Source organism: Odocoileus virginianus, chromosome 10 (genome assembly GCF_023699985.2).
Source record: "Odocoileus virginianus isolate 20LAN1187 ecotype Illinois chromosome 10, Ovbor_1.2, whole genome shotgun sequence".
NCBI classification, from domain to species: domain Eukaryota; kingdom Metazoa; phylum Chordata; class Mammalia; order Artiodactyla; family Cervidae; genus Odocoileus; species Odocoileus virginianus.
This window is the reverse complement of record NC_069683.1, coordinates 58,394,618-58,413,617: the sequence shown is the minus strand read 5'-3', so window position 1 is coordinate 58,413,617 and position 19,000 is coordinate 58,394,618. Positions and strand designations below refer to the sequence as shown.

Below are 19,000 nucleotides of genomic sequence, written 5' to 3'. Positions count from 1 at the left end.
AGGATATTGACCACAAGTCACAAGTCCATGGAGAAAGTCCTACATCATGTATGCTTTTGTCTGAACCTGGACATCTAGAAGCTGGACCAAAACTCAGGATTCCTTGGAGGTGTCCAGGCAAGGTCAGTAAGTCAGTGTGGACTGGGCAGACCAGCACCTGAGAGAAAGGATGACCATCTCCCTTGTGGGTTCAGCAAATTTGCAGTTTGGGGCTGCATTTCTTAAAGTGCCATTTCATTACATCAAGGGTATATACTGTCAACATGAATTATCTCTGTAGTATTCATCTTTATCATCCACCCAAGTTAATATTTGTCAGCTTTCTCAACTGTAAAGTTACTTACTTTTCCACTTTCCATATTGTACTCAGGAAGTCACTACAGGCATATCTCAGAGATTCTGCGGGCCTGTTTCTAAACCAATGCAGTTAAGTGAATCCTAAGAATTTTATGGTTTGCCGGTGCATATACACGTTATGTTTAAACTATACTGTAGTCTATTAAGTGTGCAGTGGCATTATGTCTAAAAAATGTGCATGCCTTAATTATTAATATAACATATTTACTGCTAAAAATGCTGGCGATCACCTGAGCCTTCTGTAAGTCATAATCTTTTTTCTTGTGGGCTTTCTTGCCTTGATGTTGAGGCTGCCAACTGATCAGGGTGGTGGTTGCTAAAGACTGGAGTGACTGTATCAATTTCTGAAGACAACAGCAAAGTTTCTTGAACAATTTCTCTGTAGTGTTTGATGGCACTTTACCCACAGAAGAACTTCTTTCAAAATTGAAGTCAGTCTCTCAAAGCCTGCTTCTGCTTTATCAACTAAGTTTATGTAATAATCTAAATCCATTGTTGTCATTTCAATAATCTTCACAGCATCTTCACCAGGAGTTGATTCCTTCCCAAGAAACCACTTTCTTTGCAACTTCTCATCTGCTCAAGTTTTATGAGATTGCAGCAATTCAGTCATAGCCTCAGACTCCCCTTCTAATTCTAGTTCTCTTACTGTTCCCACCATATTTGCAGTTACTTCCTCCACTGAAGTCTTCAGCCCCTCAAAGTCATCCATGAAAGTTGGAATCAAATTCTTCCAAAATCCTGTTCATCATGAATGTTCTTAGTAACATCTGGAATGGTGAATCACTTCCAGAATGTTTTCAATTGACTTTGCCCAGATCCATTAGAGGAGTCACCATCTATGGCAGCTATAGTGTTACTAACATATTTCTTAGTTAATAAGACTTAAAAGTTGGAATGACTCCTTGACCCATGGCCTACAGGATGGATGTTGTATTAGCAAGCATGAGAACAACATAGATCTCATTGTATATCTCCATTAGTGCTCGTGGGTGATGACCAGGTGTATTGAGTAGTGATATATTTAAAGGAATCTTTTTATCTAGCAAAAGTTCCCAACAGTGGGTTTAAAAGAATCAGTAAACCATGTTTTAAGGAGATGTGCTATCATTGGGGCTTTGTTGTCCCATTTATAGAGCACAGGAAGAGTGGATCTAGCCTAATTCTTAAGGGCCCTAGGATTTTCTGAATGATAAGTGAGCATTAACTTTAACTTAAGGTCACCAGCTGCATTGGCCCTTAACAAGAGAGTCAGCCTGTCTTTTGAAATTTTGAAGTCAGGCAGTAACTTCTCTTCTTCATCTCTGAAAGTCCTAGATGGCGTCTTCCAATATAAGACTGTTCTGTCTACATTGAAAAACTGCTTCATGAAACCACATTCATGAATTATCTTAAGCTTCATACTTTTTAAAAGACACAAAAGTACAAAGAATAGTATACAGTCCCACTACTCAGAATGAACACATTTATCATTTATTTTGCTTTTTAATAAATAGAATATTTAAAAAATTGGAGGCCATTATCTCACTCCTCAATCCTAAAACCCTCCTTCTTCTCAGAAGCAACCACAATCTTTTTTTTCATTTATTTTTATTAGTTGGAGGCTAATTACTTTACAATATTGTAGTGGGTTTTGTCATACATTGACTTGAATCAGCCATGGATTTTAAGTTGACACTTAACACTTTTTTCATGCATAAAATATTTACAAAAATTGCTGTGTATTAAAATACTGGCAAAACTCCCAACAAACGAAAGTCTAGCCACCAGATGGCTTCAAAAGTGAGTTCTACCAGACATTTAGAGAAGACTTAATACCTGTCCTTCTTAAACTACTCCAAAAAATTGCAGAGGAAGAAATTCTTCTGAATTCATTTGATTAACTCACCATGATACCAAAAGCAGACAAAGATATCACACAGAAAGAAAATTAAGGCCAGTATCACTGATGAACATGGTTGCAAAAAACTCAAGAAAATATTAACAAGTTGAATCCAACAATACTCTAAAAGGATTATTTACCATACTCAAGTGGGATTTATCTCAGGGATACAAGTAATCATAAATCAATCAATGTGATTGATTAACAAATTGAAGACTAAAATCATACTATTGAGAGGGGCAAGATACAAGATGGTGGAGTAGAAGAACTTGAGTTTAACTCCTCTCATGAAAAAACCAAAATCACAGCTAACTGCTAAACAGCCATCAACAAAAAAGACTCAAACCTACCGAGAAAGATATTCTACACCAAAAGGCAAAGAAGAAGCCACAATAGGATGGTAGAAGGAGCACTTTTATGATATAATCAGATCCAATACCTGCCAGGTGAATGACCCACAAACTAGAAAATAATTGTATTTCAGAGGTTCTCCCACAGGAGTGAGAGTTCTGAATCCCAACCTCAGGGCCGGGCGTTGGGAGAAGGAGCTGCCAAAACATCTGGCATTGAAGGCCAGTGGGACTGGAGTGCAGGAGCTAAGCAGGACCTGAGGGAAACAGAGACTCTATTCTTGGAGGATGCACACACAGTTTCATGTGCACTGGGACCGAGAGAAAAGCAGTAACTCCACAGGAGCCTGCGTTGGGCCTACCTGCAGATCTTGGAGGGTCTCCTGGGAGATAGGAAATGGCTGTGGCTCACTCTGGGGATAGGGACACTGGTCGGGGCCCCAGAGAATGTTCATTGGTGTGAGCTCTCCTGAAGGGCACCATTTTGGCAGCAAGACTGGCCCCACGCAACAGTATACAGGCTTCAGTGCTGGGACACCTCAAGCCAAACAACCAACAGGATGGTTAAAAGTGCCTAAAGTCATCCTGAGCCTACTGCCAACTCTAAATGCACCCCTTGATGTGGCCCTGTCCACCAGAGGGACAAGAACCAGCTCCGCCCAACAGAGGACAAGCCAGTCCCTCCCACCAGGAAGCCTGCAATACTCACCAGGGGACAGACACCACAAAATAAAAAGGAACTACAGTCCTGCAATCTGAGGCATAGAGACCACAAACACAGAAAGGTAGACAATAAGAAATGGCAGAGAAATATGTTCCAGATGAAGGAACAAAATAAAACCTTGGAAGAACAACCAAGTGAAGTAGAGATATGCAAACTACCTGAAAAAGAATTCAGTGATGACAGTAAAGACCATCCAAGATCTTGGAAAAAGAATGGCGACACAGACTGAAAGGATACAGGAAATGTTTAATAAAGAGTTAGAAGCTTTAAAGAACAAATATAAATGAACAATATAAATTCAACACCCATTTATAATAACAATGGCCCAGAAAGTGGACATAGAGGGAACATACCTCATCATAATAATGTCATATATGGCAAACCCACTGCTAATATCATACTCAACAGTGAAAAGCTGAAAGATGTTTCCTCTAAGATAGGAACACGACAAGGATGTCCACTCTCACCACTTCTATTCAGCACAGTTTTGGAATTCTGAGCCATGGCAGTCAGAGAAGAAAAGGAAAAAGGAATCCAAACTGGAAAAGAAGAAGCAAAGTGTCACTCTTTGCAGATGACATAATACTATACATAGAAAATCCTAAAGATACTACCAGAAAATTCCTAGAGCTTATCAACAAATTCAGTAAATTTGCAGGATACAAGATTAATACACAGAAATCTGTTGCATTTCTGTACACTAACAACAAAAGACCAGAAAGAACAATTAAGGAAGCATCCTGCTTACTATCATATCAGAAAGAATAAAATACCTAGGAATAAATGTACCTGAAGATACAAAAGCTGTAAGATGTATTATAGCTTTTGTGTTTGTATTCCAAAAACTATAAGATGCTGATGAAAGAAATCAAAGATGTCACAAACAGATGAAAAGATACACCATGTTCTTGAATTGGAAAAGTCAATATTGTGAAAATGACTATACTACCCAAGACAATATATGTATTCAGTGCAATCCCCATCAAATTACCAATGGTATTTTTCACAGAACTAGAACAACAAAAAAAAAATCTTAAAATTTGTATGGAGACACAAAAGACCACAAATATCCAAAACAATCTTAAGAAAGAAAAATGGAATTGGAGGAATAGGCACCCTGACTTCAGACTATACTACAAAGCTACAGTTGTCAAAACAGTATGGTTCTGTCAGAAAAACAGAAATAAAGATCAATGGAGCAGGATGGAAAGCCCAGAAATAAATGCACACACCTATGGTCAATTAATCTATGACTAAGGAGACATTGAAGGCAGGAGGAGAAGGGGCGACAGAGGATGAGATGGTTGGATAGCATCACCGACTCAATGGAGATGAGTTTGGGTAAACTCTGGGAGTTGGTGATGGACAGAGAGGCCTAGCATGCTGCAGTCCATGGGGTCACAGGAAGTCAGACATGACTGAGTGACTGAACTGAAAGAGGTGAATATATATGATGGAGATAAGATTGTGTATAATAAGTGGTGCTGGGAAGACTGGACAACTGCATGCAAAAGAATGGAAGTAGAACATTCTCTAACACCATATATAAAAACTCTAAATGGATTAAAATCCTAAGTGTAAAGCCAGATACTATTAAACTTTTAGAGGAAAACATAGGCAAAGCATTCATTGACATAAATTGCAGCAAGATCATTTTTTATCCACCATGTAGAATAATGAAAATAAAAACTAAGCAAATGGGGCCTAATTAAATTCAAAAACATTTGGAAAACAAAGGTAACCATAAGTGAATTGAAGACAGCCCGCCAAATGGGAGAAAATATTTGCAAATGAAGCGACAACAAGGGATTAATCTCCAAAATATACAAACGGCTCATGCAGCTCAATATAAAAAAAAAAAAACCACAAATAGCTCATCAAAAAATGGGCAGATGATATAAATAAGCATTTCTCCAGAGAAGACATACAGATGGCCAAAAATGCATGAAAAGATGTTCAACATTGCTTGTTATTCATGAAATACAAATAAAAAATACAATGAGGTATCACCTCAAACTGGTCAGAATGGCCATTATCAAAAAGTTTACAAACAGTAAATGCTGGCATGAGTGTGGAGAAAAGGTAAATCTTGTCTACTGTTGATAGGAATGTAAATTGGTGTAGCCACTGTGGAAAACAATATGGAGCACTCTTTAAAAACTAAAAATATTACTACCATATGACCCAGCAATTCCACTCCAGAGTATGTTCCCAAAAGATATGAAAGCACTAATTTATAGAGTTATATGCACTCAATATCATAGCAGCATTATTTACAGTTGCCAGTGTATGGAAGCAACCAAAGTGTCCATCAACAGATTAGTGAGTAAAAATGGATGTGGCGTATATACACAATGGGATACTACTCAGCCATAAAAACTGAACAGATTTTTGCTGTTTGCAACTTGGAGGGTGTTATGCTAAGTGAAATAACTGAATACTGTACTGCATGGTATCTCTTATATATGGAACGTAAAAAATAAAATCAACTTGTAAGTAGACAAAAAAGAAACATATTCAGATAGAGAGAGCAAACTAGTGGTTACCTGTGGGGAGAGGGATGAGGGAAGAGCAAGAGAAAAGTAGGGGATTAAGAGATATTAATATAAACTACTATGTATATAACAAATAAGCTATAAGAATGTACTGTACAGAACAGGGAATATATTGAATATTTTACAATAAGTATAAATGGAATATAACCTTTAAAAATTATGAATCACTATGTTGTACATCTGAAACTTATGTAATATTGTAAATCATCTATACTTAAATTAAAAAGAGAAGAGACTGTCTTTTGTTTAGGCTGAGTGTCCACATTCCTAGGCTGTTCTAGTTGGTAATTGTTTCTCTACTGAAAGCCGTTTGTCCACACATGTAGTTTCTTGCCTTATCTTTGTTGCAGCTAGTGTTGTTTTTTTGTCTCTCATGAGGTAACTTCATTCTGCCCTTGCTCTCAACCACTCTCTATTCTCTGGTCTGTTTCTTCATATCTCATCCCAGTTTACTGCTTTGTAGGCAGCTGCTGGCATCCTTCCTTGTTGGAAGACCATTACCTTGATATTGTAGATTTTGTGAAAGTGTATTGTAAACTGACATGCATGAAACAAATATATAATTTCAACATTTTATTTAGAGTGCTCTCCAGAGATGGGGTTAGGGACATATTATTCATTTGTTTGGAGTACTTGCTTTTTATCAGCTTTTTTTTTAACTTAAAAAACATCACCAGTTGCTTCTAGTTATTTTATGAGTTATACTTCTGAAAGGTTGAGGCTGCCAGATTTAAGACCATCTGATATCTGGAAATCAGAATAGTTAATTTATTGGTTCTTCATTTTTATCTTTCATATAAATACTGTTCTTCAAGATATAGGAACAGTATCCAAAATAGATGAAAAGTTTACTATTGAGATTGCTCATGAAACTAACAATTTCTCCAGCAAGTGACTCGGAAGACATTGTGTAATTATAAAGTGAAAGGCATTAGCTTTGATCTCCACCCATTGAATTACATTGCTGTGTGGTAAATTTGGTTGAAAAAATTTTGGGTACCTAGCACCTTATCTGCTTACTAAGATTAGCAGAAATTTGAGGTTTGATTTTTCTAGCCCCATTAACAGTAAATGTGTCTAATTTCTTCCCACAGTTTACATTGACTTTGACAAAGGGAAATTTGGAAACAATTACTTAAGAACAGTTTATATAACATCTGGATAATCAAAATAGTCACAATGAAGCACTTCCTGAGGTGAGTATTTATGGTTTCCTGGATGAGCCCTATGAAATGGAGAGACTTCCTTAACAATTAGTATTTTATTTCTGTTCACCATATGTGATCCTATAAGCGGGTCTCTTTGGATTGCATGAAATAGCATTGTATTTTGGCTAAGAATAATTTGGACATAGAGTTCCTTCTGCTAACTTTATATGCATACTGATGCTAAGAGAGAGCACTTGCAAGTAGGAGATTACAAGAGATTATAAAAGAATATAGGCACAAAAGCAGGTATACTTCAATGCTTTGTGTTTATAAAGCCCAAAGGTTTAGATTTGAGGAATTAGTAGTCAAGGAATCAGTATAATTTGTATAGAATCATTTTCTTTGAAAAAAGTAATTTTAAATATAGATTTTGGTTGGCCAACCAATCCATACAAGCATTTTCAAATCTTCATTTGGGGGGAAAAATATGTAGTCTAAGATTTTGCATTTTCTGCCTCAGTGATTCCTCTGAAATCTGCATTAATTTTTGGTTCCCTGAATATTATGCTGTATAGGGTGCCATATATGTTTGTGTATTTTAGAATGATCTTGTTTTGTTTTGAAAACCATTTAGTTGGACATACAGTCATAATTATTTTTAAGAGTATTGACTTCATTCACAATTCTATAAATGCTCAGAAATTTTACATTAAATTAAAATATGACAAACTAAAGTTAATTTGGTCCTGAATGTTACAAAATGAAACACACTTTCTACAATATTGAGTTTCTTTCCTGCAAGATGGTGACCTACCTATATTTCGTATTCTCATCCCTTGTTCTGGCTATTTTTTCTAAGAAAATAATTAGTTGGCTTATTTCTTTTAGGAAATGATTTAATTCTTTCAGTAGATGCAATTTAAGATTTTCTTTTTCCCACTGGTTTTCATTGCATTGTTATTTCTGGAGCACCTAAATCATTTGTGTGGAATTCACTATGTTTTGGTGTGTCTACTGGTGTTTATTCAATCTTAGAATTGTGAAAACTCAGAAGGTTGAAATTAAATCATTTACATGCATTAGCATTTATTTTGTTGTACAGAATATTCCTCAACCTGTTTATTTTAGATGTGTAAAAAGATAGTATTTGAAAAATCATTGGCACATTTATCATCAAAGTACTTAATGAATACATTTTTGGTTGCCATGGCAATTAACCTATGTGTTTACACATTCATGAAAAATTAGTAACTATAAATCTATCTTGAATGTAAATGTATTTGTTAGCTATAGAATCATATTAACAGATAGCTTTAGTGTTGGTTGAAGATTAGGAGTTCCTTTTGTAAAGGCGGGGTGGTAGTGGTGAAGCGTGTACCAAGCCTTGAACTACTGAATTTCTTCTTCAGTGTTTTATTTGTTTTAGAAAACTCGAGTGGCCTCAAAACCAGCCATTTAGAGAGAAATAGCATTTGTTTCTATTAGTTTTTGTTAAGTTGAATAGGTATAGAGATTGTATTTTTAATATTAATTTGTATTTGATGATTTGAAACTGATACAGTGGAAAATCTACCACTCTCATTTCACACAGAGCAGCACCAAGGGTGATGGAACTGGCATATCCCTTTCAGTAATGTGTTCTGATACAAATTTTTCTCTTTTAACTTGGCACATTTGTTTTATAGGCATGACTTAACTTTGAAACTGAAGCTAGGATAATAAATTACACATCAAGAAAGAAATGTGAGGATTTTCTCATTAACCCTTAGTTTTGAAATAATAAAAGGAAACTCAGTCATCATTTCTTCTTAGTTGAGTATTGCTTTTAACTTTAATTTTTGTTTTTAATTAATTTTAATTTAATTTTAATTAATTTGCTCTTATTAAGTTATAACTTGTATGTATTCATTATATGTTAATGTTTGTGGGATTTGGAGAAATAGGAGGACAAGGAGCAAGAATTCTGCATCACAGGCTCTATCAGGTCATTTAGATTGCCTTCTGTTTCCTGTGGTCCATTCCTACAGATGCTGGACAATTTAGCAATCTTTTCATTGGAACCAAAGAGAAGGTTACATAAATATAACTTGAACAAATCATGTGTTAATTCCTGAGCTCAGCAAATATATTATGCAGAATAAGGAGCTGACTTTCACTGAGGAGAATCAGCATCATTTAAAAGCCCACAGAGTGATTAATCTACTCCTGAGTTACTCTAGAATAAGCAATTTCTGAGGTCATGTACAGCCTCAGAAGAAATGAAGTTAATCTTAAAGAAACAAAGTGTGGGAAAAAATGAATTTTAATCCACATTTAAGGTACATGGAACCCACACTCCTCTCTGACTACCTGCTACCATCACCTATTTTAATGGTGTAACTACTCATAGCTTAAGGGAATAGAAAACACATTACATGAGATGTTAGAAATAAATGCTATAGGATTAATACACCCAGCTGAAGGGTGTGTTTTAAGTTGACATTAGATATGGGATATTGGGTAAGTACCCCATAGTCACCCAATATGACTTTAGCCTTGATCTATATTAAAAAAACAGGGGATAAAATTGAGAAGAAAGTGTATCTATGTGTGATCAGAAAGAGGGGACACTTTTTGAGTCTGAAATAGAACTGAAGCTTAGAGATTAGTTTATTTAATATATTTCATTAATTTCAACTCAATTGATGTTTATAATAGAGAGAACCTAACACTTATATTAAAATCTTTTCCTTTACTAGAATTTAGTTATTTAGATTATATACTTTTAAGGTCACTGGAACATTATTAATTTTGAATTTTTCTAATAAAGGGGATGTTAGAAGTCACCCCATATAAATAATTGCTTTCAACTATTTCAGCCTCAAGATCTCAGTTTCTTGGCATGGATCTTACTGCTTACTTTCCTTCCTTAGGCAGAAGAGGAAAATGAAAACATCTGCCAACCTCAAACCTCCATGGGAGAAACTGAGATATAGAGCAGACTTGTACTGGCTGTGAAACAGTAGAGGGAGAAACAATATTTCCCTACTGTGATTAATAGATACAGGCTTCCAGTTCACAAAAATATCTATAAATGGAGCTTTAGAAGTTCACGCTTGATTAATAGCTTCATCCACTGATTGAATTAGTACCGTTTAGTACTACTAGTAATTCTAGTACTATGCCACATTTTAACTTTTATTTTCTCTTCATAACAACTGTAATAAAACAGGAATTAATACTTCACTTTATAGCACAGGGCATAAAGTTTATTAGCAAAGTTAAAAGATCTCATGCATAGGACACAGATATTGAATGCATGCCTATCTGACTTCAAAGTTTTTTTCTCTTAATATCTGTATCATGTTACTTCCTTACTGTATACCTGTTGTGAGGCGTTCTGGGTGATACAAAAGTGCATATGAGGTGGCCTCTTCTCTAAAGTAACATACCACTTGGTAATGAGATAAAGCCACACATATAAAATTAAGATGTAAGAAGGAATGTGATTGGTGACATGCTGCAGCTATTTTGTGACAGGAATATTCAGGGAAGGCTTCACTGAGTTGATGTTGAAGGAAAGAAGTAGAGGATGTAATAGATGGAGAAGGTGCTTATGAGCAAAGCCTGAGGAAATATGACCAGCTGCCACAAGCATCATGTGGTCAAGGTTTATTGGAAGTAAATCCTGTTTAGGGTGAGTACAAGATAAGGTGCAAAGATAAATTTGGGGGGCAGTTCTTGGACACCTTTGGAAGCATGGCATAAAACAGCCCAGAAGCATGGTAACACTTTCACCAAGAAATAATGAAAAAGATGAACCTGAAAGTGAAAGTTAGTCGCTCAGTCATGTCCGACTCTTTTGTGACGCCATGGACTGTAGCCCACCAGGCTCCTCTGTCCGTGGAATTCTCCAGGCAAGAATGCTAGAGTTGGTTGCCATTTCCTTCTCCAGGGCATCTTCCCAACCCAGGGATCAAACCTGGGTCTCCTGCATTGCAGGTGGATTCTTTACTGTCTGGACCACTAGGGAAGCCCTTAAAGAAAAAGATGTCAGGCAAAAAAAAAAAACAAAAACAAACCACTTTTCCCCTTGTAACATATGTCTGACTTTATCTTAGAGCCGGATATCTAGTCCATTGCTTCCATTATGAGTAGGTTGTGCACAGTCACACAGCTCATAGCTGTATTGAGGCTAGATTTGAAGTCAGACTTCAGACACTTTTCTATTTAACTGGGTAGCATTTCCATTCAGCACCAACTAATTTCCATTGCTTTTGAAGGGCTGAAGGTGCAGGTCATGTAGTTCTTCCAGAATTTGACTACCCTCGCTTGAGACTTTAACTGAGCTTATTTTTTGGATGTTTAAGCAAAGTCCTGAAAAAATGTTAGATTTATGTCGCATCTGAATACCTCTCTCATCGTAGACTGGTACTTTTAGCCGTAGTTTTCTCTCTCTCTTTTTTTTTTAGGACACATACATACGCACCACATATGTATATACACACATAAATATACGTGTGTATACATATATGTATGTATGTATGTATATATATTATACATAGACCCATACATAGGTACACATGTTTACACATATATATTTCAAATTACTTTCTTTCCTGCATTAAAACAAAGTATCCATACCCTTGTTGAAATATGTTAACCTGAATAGTTTTCTAGGCGGTTTCCTATAGGTTATCTCACCAGAGCTTGCCATGACATATTTTTTTGAACCTGCAATATTGGTTCTCCTGCCCTGTCTGTTTACTTTCCCAGGTTAGGGAAGTTTTCAACTCTTATGTCTTCAGATATATTCTCTGTCCCTTTGTCTCTTTTCTCTTTCTGGGACCCTTATAATGTGAACGTTAGTATACTTGATGTGATCGCAGAGATCTCTTAAATTGGCCTCATTTGTTTTTCTTCTCCATTTAGCTTTAGTGATTTCCACTACTGTGTTTCCAGCTCACTGATTTGCTCCTGTGAGCAAATGTCTCATCTAAGCCTACTGTTGATTCTTTCTAGAGTATTTCTTATTTCAGTTATTCTATTCTTCACCTCGGTTTGGTTCTTCTTAATATTTTCTAAATCTTTATTAAAAAATTCTAATTTCTTACTCTGTTCATCCAATCTTCTACCAAGTTCTTTGAACATCTTTAAAGTCATTAACTTTACCTCTTTATAAGGTAGAGTGCCTGTCTCTACTTTACCTAGTTCTTCTTCTGGGGTTTTTTCTTGTTCCTTTAGAAGATATTTCTCTGTCTTCTCATTTTGCCTGATTTGCTGTTTTTATTTCTATGTATTTGGTAGGTTTGTTTTGTTTTCTGACCTTGGAGAAGTGGTCTTTCATAGGAGATGTCTTATGTATCCCAGCAGTACACTTACCTCTTAATCACCAGAGCTCTGTGGTCTTGAGGTGCCCCCTATGTGGACCACATGCATCCTTCTACTGTGTGTGTGTTACTTGCTTAGTTGTGTCCGACTCTATGCAGCCCCATAGACTGTAGCCCACCAGGCCCCTCCATCCATAGGATTCTCCAGGCAAGAACACCAAAGTGGGTTGCCATTTCCTTCCCCAAAAGGAACTATAGAAAGAAAGAAAGTGAAGTTGCTCAGTCGTGTCTGACTCTTTGCGACCCCATGGACTGTAGCCTACCAGGCTCCTCCATCCATGGAATTTTCCAGGCAAGAGTACTGGAGTGGGCTGTCATTGCCTTCTCCACCTTCTACTGTAGTGGGCTGAATGCTGTAGATGGTCTGGTAGGCATGGCTGTCCTCACCCCTAACCCCTACCCCTGCCTTGATCAGTCAGTTGCAAAGTGAGCTTTGTGCAGAAGCTGCTGGCAGGGATGGGTCACAAGACAGCTCGGTATAACACTCTGGGGAGTCCAGAGGCTAGTGCTGGCCCTCCTGTGGGTTGACCTGGGATCCAGGACAAGTGTTTGCGGGCCTTGGGGTCTTTGATCAAGTGTTGGCCTGCTGATGGGCAGAGCCTGTTCATTACATGGCTCACTGCGTGGCCTGGAATGTCCCCAGATAGTTTCAGCTCATTGGTGAGTGGGGCTGGATCCCACAATGACTGGCTGAGGGGTCCACAATGTCTCAAAACTGGTATCATATCAGCCTGGGGTAGGCAGAGCTGGGTTCTGGGTTCTCCAGCTGCACAGCCCTGGGGGTCCTAGAGCTGAGGTAGGATGATGTCTGTGTGTTACTGGATGAGGCCAACTCCTGACACAGCTGGCTGCAGGGTCTGGGGTGTCCCAAAGCTTGTATAAGCCCACTAGTGATCTAGGGGCTGGATCCTAGGGTGCCTGACAGAGAGTCTTAGAACTGGCGTTGGCCTGCGTTGGGTAGGCTGGGTTGTGACATTTTAGGCTGTGGGGGTACCGCCATGGTCCTGGAAGTGGTGTCTGTCTCCTGGTGGGTAAGCCCTGGTCCTGGGGTCTCAGGCTGTAGGACCCGGGGTCCTGGAGCTGGTGTCAGCCTGCTGGTGGGTAGGGCTGAGGTCCTGGGGTCCCAGGGCTAGTGCCGGGGCCCTGGTGTGTGGGGCCAGGTCTTGGGCCCTCTGGTGGGCAGGGGGTCTTAAGGCAGTAGTCCTGTTGGTAGGTGGGACCGTGTTCCTACCCAGCTGGTTGTTTGGCCTAAGGCATCCCAGTACTGGTGCTGACAGGCTGGTGGATAGGGCCAGGTCCCAGAGCTAATACGTTCCAGGGAGGATTCCAGAATGGCCCTTGCCGGCATACATGTCCCTGTGGTGGGACACACTCCCCACAAGGGCTGCGCAGTGTCTGTGTCCCCAGGGTGAGCTCCAGTTGCCTCCTGCCTCTCCAAAAGCTCTCCAAGATCAGCAGGTAGGTCTGACCGAGGCTCCTTTCAAATGACTGCTTCTGCCCTGGTTACCAGAGCGTGTGAGATTTTGTGTTGTTGAGTCACTCAGTCATGTCTGACTCTGGGGGATTCCATCCTGACCTGGAAATCGCATCTGCATCTCCTGCATTAGCAGGCGCATTCTTTACCCCCGAGCCACCAGGGAAGCCCCGGGAGATTTTGTGTGCGCCCTTTAACAGTGAGGTTGTTTTTCCTACAGCTCTCTGGGTCTCCTGACTGGCCTTCAGACCTTAACTTTTTGGTGATCATCTTCCTGGCACAGGATCCCCAGACTGGGTAGTCTAATGTCGGGCTTGAACTCTTTGCTCTTTGTGGAGACCCTCCGCAGTTGTGATTGTTCTCTCATTTGTGGGTCACCTACCCAGGGGTCAGACTGTGCCTCATCTCCACCCCTCCTTCCTATCTTGCTGTGGTTCCTTCTCTATAGCTTTAGTTGGAGAAGATCTTTTCTGAAGATCTTTTCTGCTAGTCTTCAGGTCTTTCTTATCAACTGTTGCTCTGTAAATAGTTACAATTTTGGTGTGCCGTGGAAGGAGGGGAGCAAACAGTCTTCCTACTCTGCCATCTTGGTCAGTCCCCTTGTCTAAATGTTTCCTGAATGTCAAGGCATAATGTGTTTGCTGATTCCCTTACAAATAAACTAGTAAATATGTTGTCCAAATAGAAAAAAAAAATCTGAATTTTAAAAATAAATCCTGTAAAATGTATGGATTTAGCATTGTTTATAATTGAATAGTGATCTCATTAGTAATTTAAGAGACGCTTATGTCTCTTTTCTTTGAAAGGAAAAGAATAAACCATTAATTTATTATTTCAGTTGTATCATAGTCAGCTATTGCTCTTTAATCACTCATATGAAATGTCCCTGGAATTAAAAAATAGTGCCCTTTACTATAGCAATAGCATTTGGAATAATGTCTATTCATGATAGATTTATACCCACTACTTTTGAAAGGCAGCATGTCTCTTCAGATAAAGAATGATGGAAATGAGTCGGGGAGGGACTTCCTTGCTGGTCCAGTGGCTGGAATGCTATGGTTCTGCTGCAGGCCATGCATGTTCTATCCCTGGTCAGGGAACTAAGATCCCACATGCCACAAAGCCAAAAAAAAAAAAAAAAAGAATGGTGGAATTCCATCCAAGGGGCAACACACTGCCTCACTGCTGCTCAATGTGGGGGAAATAATCTTGTTTCTCTAGAGGCTCACAAATGGTTTATTTGTATGATTTCACATTTCTAATTCATGTATCAAGTCCTCCAGAGCCTCTTTTCCTATGGATTCTCATTATTTAGAAGGGCCCATTTACTAGGCCAAATACCTGTTGACAAGTTAATTTCCATCTGACTGCCAGTGCTCCTAATTGGGAACTTCAATAGAGCAACTAAAAATTTTTAAAATGTCATTTCAGAAAGCGTATATGATGTTTGAAACATTCAGTAGTGTGCTGTTCATTATGGCCATTCAGATGAAAAGTATTTTGTTTAAGAAAGTTGGTTTGATCCAAGAATTATGATTATTTTGTATGTGTCTTTCCTCACCAATAGTGTACTTCTTGTTTATTATAGGATTCCTTCAAGCAAGAATTAACTTTCAGTAGCAAACTCATTGAAACTGTTCAAAATAAGCTACTTTTCTCTTCCTGTTTCAAAAGAAGATATCAGAATCACAAATTTAAGATGACGGAGTAGTGTACAGGTACCCACACCCCCACCCCACAAGCAGGAGACTACATGGTCCAAGGTATATCTCCTGTTTTAGAGGCCTTATCACTGCTGAATGGATTCCTCTAACAAAGAAGTACAAGACAGGAGCTCACTTACTTGGTAGAGATATGATTCATTTTGAATAATTTACATTGGGTGGCTATTCTTGTGCAAACTAGAGGATGAATATTAAATGATAAAAGTGATCATTTTTGCCTTATGGAAGGACATTGCTGTGAATTCAGCCATAAACTTCACTCTGCAGTGTATTAGTAAATAACAGTAACAGAAAATGTTGGAAATAGAACATGCATAAGTAGCTCTTGTTTATTTATTCATTTTTTGCTCCTGGACAGGGACATGAACCCTGGGCCCTATATAAGCAGCTGTATAAGACTGTATAAGTAACACTTATGTTAAATCAGATTCTTCCAGTGCTTAAGCCAGGCATTCATCTTTGAAACTGCAATAGCTCCTTTTGGAACATGATCAAAAAGCTGTGATTGAAAAAAGAGAAACAAACGCAAAACAACTACTGACAATACATATAGTTGTTAAAAATAGGAGATGGTGGGAATTCCCTGACAGTCCAGCGGTTAGGACTCTGTGCTTTCACTGTGGGCCTTGGTTCAATCCCTGGGCAGAGAACGATGATCCAGAACATATGATCCAGCATATGAACATATGATGCAGCGTGGCAAACAAACTAAACCCACACAAAAACACATGCATATAAAAAAAACAAAAAACAGGAAATGTGACAGTATTTTCTTTTTTTAGTCTTGAGAATTTGATTGTTAAGTTCCTATAAATATAGCAGATCTTTACAGTAGTGATTTGAGAATCTTCCATAAGAACTAAGAAAACAGGATAGTGTTATGCCTTCACTCCAGGCATGCGGTGAGAAAGGAGATAAAATTAAAAGAAGGAAAAGTACTATAAATCCAAAAGTTCCTATTCCTAAACACAGAATGGAAAGGGACACACCTTTCTCCCTTTTTCCCTCCTTCCTTTCTTTTTTTTTTCTTAGACCAACTACTGATTAGCTTAAGAGCATTTAAAGGTCCACTTCTTAATTTCTTCCTTTTCAAGGTAAACATGACAAACCAATATAACATTCTCCCCAAATATTTAATCATTTTTATTGTTCTCTGGACCCTAATCAGTTTCTCCACACATTTTACAATTGATGCACTTAAATAGATTCAAACATTTAAGGAGTGATGTACTGGTTGGTGGCATTTGATGATGAAGAACAGCCATCCTGAGGTGCTCATATGGAGGTTTTGCTGATCTGGTCCTTTCATGAGGAATCAACTTGGGTACTTGTTCTCATAAAAATAAAGCTTCCAAATTAAGAGGAAGCAGTGATGTTTCCTTCTCTGACCATGCCTTAGGTTTATGATCTAAATGCAAAATAAATAGTATCTGGCAAAACATGGTTTGATCTGATGATTGGCTGGAAAATACCTCACATAGAAAGAAAGTACAGTGCCTCCCATAACAAGCTGGTTACTTAATGAAATATTTGTGGGCATGTTGGCCGATTAAAAACACAAGGGGAAAAAATCAAAATATATCCTGGATAGTATTGATAAATAGCATAATTGGACTATCAGCCCAGAAATTATGAAAGGGTAAGGAAGCAGTGTATAAAAGTCAGCGCCTGTAATGCAGGAGTCTCAGGTTCAATCTCTGAATCTGGAAGATCCCCTGGAGAAGAGAATGGATACCTACTCCAGTATTCTTGCCTGGAGAATTAATGGACAGAGGAGTCTGGCAGACTACAGCCCATGTGGTCACAGAGTCAGACATAACTGGGTGACTAGCACTTTCACAACTGAAAGGAGCATTTCTCTTTCATGGTTTGTGACAGTCTTCCTGTGATTATATGAGAGGGTTGTGATGTACTTTACAGAGCAGTGAGCCCTAAGAAATGAGGCATCATCTTTAACCCCTCATTGTGGGTTTCCACCAGATTTTGTTGTCTTTGACAGTGTGAATAGCCTCAGGGGAACTGAAAAAAAGACATGCATAGAACATGATATTTTTTCTCTCCTTTTGTGTAAGACTGTCTGATGCAAAATAATTCCCCAAGCATTTTCTTCTCATTTGCAAGGAGGCCAGTGGGAGAAATTATAGATGGGTTGAAAGTCACTCTACATCTGACTGCTCCCTGCCACCTAGAAGGACACCTCTAGGTCCCAAGCCACACCTTTGTATAGCTCTGATGAAGAATTTGCATGGGGGAAACTTTCTGCAATTTAACTTAATTGGCTTGTACCTAAGTAGGGTGAATACAAAGATACTCCTTAAACAGTAATTAGAACCTTTTCTCTAGGAAGATTTAGTACTACAAGAACCTGATTATTATGCAGTCCTAATGTATAGACTTAAAAGAGGCTTCATCTGAGTAGCTGGCCCACATGCTAGACAAACTTTACGGGAAGTTTCAGATGGGTACCATAAGGGCAGATGTCATAGAAAGCTTTATTTTTGACTTAGTAATATGATTAATGCCAACCAGTTAATAATATCATTACCATTTGGCTGATAACCAGTTAATAAGGATATTGCTCAATCACTTCTTCTGTCATAGCTATCCATAGTTGGAAAAATGGAAAATTTTTTCAAGAGAGTGAGTTGAAATTTTGTATAATTTCTCACTCATCTAATTAAAATGTTCCATTTTAATCATTTAATCATTTTCAGGGTTACGTTTTTTTAGAAGCTGGTAATCTAAATCTTAATAGATCTTAGAACATATTTGACTAAAACAGTTGAATTGCAGACTTCACCACACAGTAAATCCATTTTTTTAATCTTTCAGTAGAATCTGACTTTATATAGAAATTTCATATGTACTTGTTTGTAATGATTTTTCATGATCACTGTTATAACTTTCTTTTTTCTTAAAATAATGTATTCATATTAAAAAAGAAAATTACTTAACCAGAAAAGCAAGTAAAAATTACTCATAATTCCATTACCCAGACAAATCTCTGTTAACCTTTTTGTTGTATATCCTGCCAATCTTTTTCTCTTTGTTTGTATGTCATCATTACATTTTTTGTTTTATTTATTATAAGAAAAGATATATTATTCCATACATGTTCTATGGATATTTTATGTTATTAGGTCCTCTAGAATCCAATTTTATTATCTACAAAGGATTCTCTCATATTTCAATGTAGCAGCTTGGTTACTTGTATATTTCCTCTGTTCCCTTTGCATTTATATGGTATACACTTCATGCTTTTGTACAAGTTAGTTTGTTGGAATTGTTGTTTTTAACTTAGGCTGTTCTAGGTATTGGAGCCAGAGCATTGAACAAAGGAACACAATTAAGGTGTTTGTTCACATCAGGGCTTCATCACATCACTGAGGCTAATGTTATCTGCACCAATTCATCTGA

General features: G+C 37.9%; 1 protein-coding gene across 5 annotated transcripts in view; it reads left to right on the top strand.

Moving 5' to 3' along the window:
- The window catches only part of ELMOD1 (ELMO domain containing 1), an 84,185-nt gene that overhangs the window by 19,515 nt on the left and 45,670 nt on the right, over nt 1–19,000 (top strand). For 3 of the 5 annotated variants that reach the window (XM_020879367.2, XM_020879361.2, XM_020879363.2), the window contains exon 2: nt 6,963–7,064. In XM_020879367.2, the coding sequence (XP_020735026.1) occupies nt 7,048–7,064 (17 nt within the window). In that variant the 5' untranslated portion in view covers nt 6,963–7,047. Of the gene's footprint in view, nt 1–2; nt 123–6,962; nt 7,065–15,447; nt 15,578–19,000 lie in introns of all 5 variants that reach the window. The other 2 variants (XM_020879364.2, XM_020879362.2) reach the window with 2 other exon arrangements.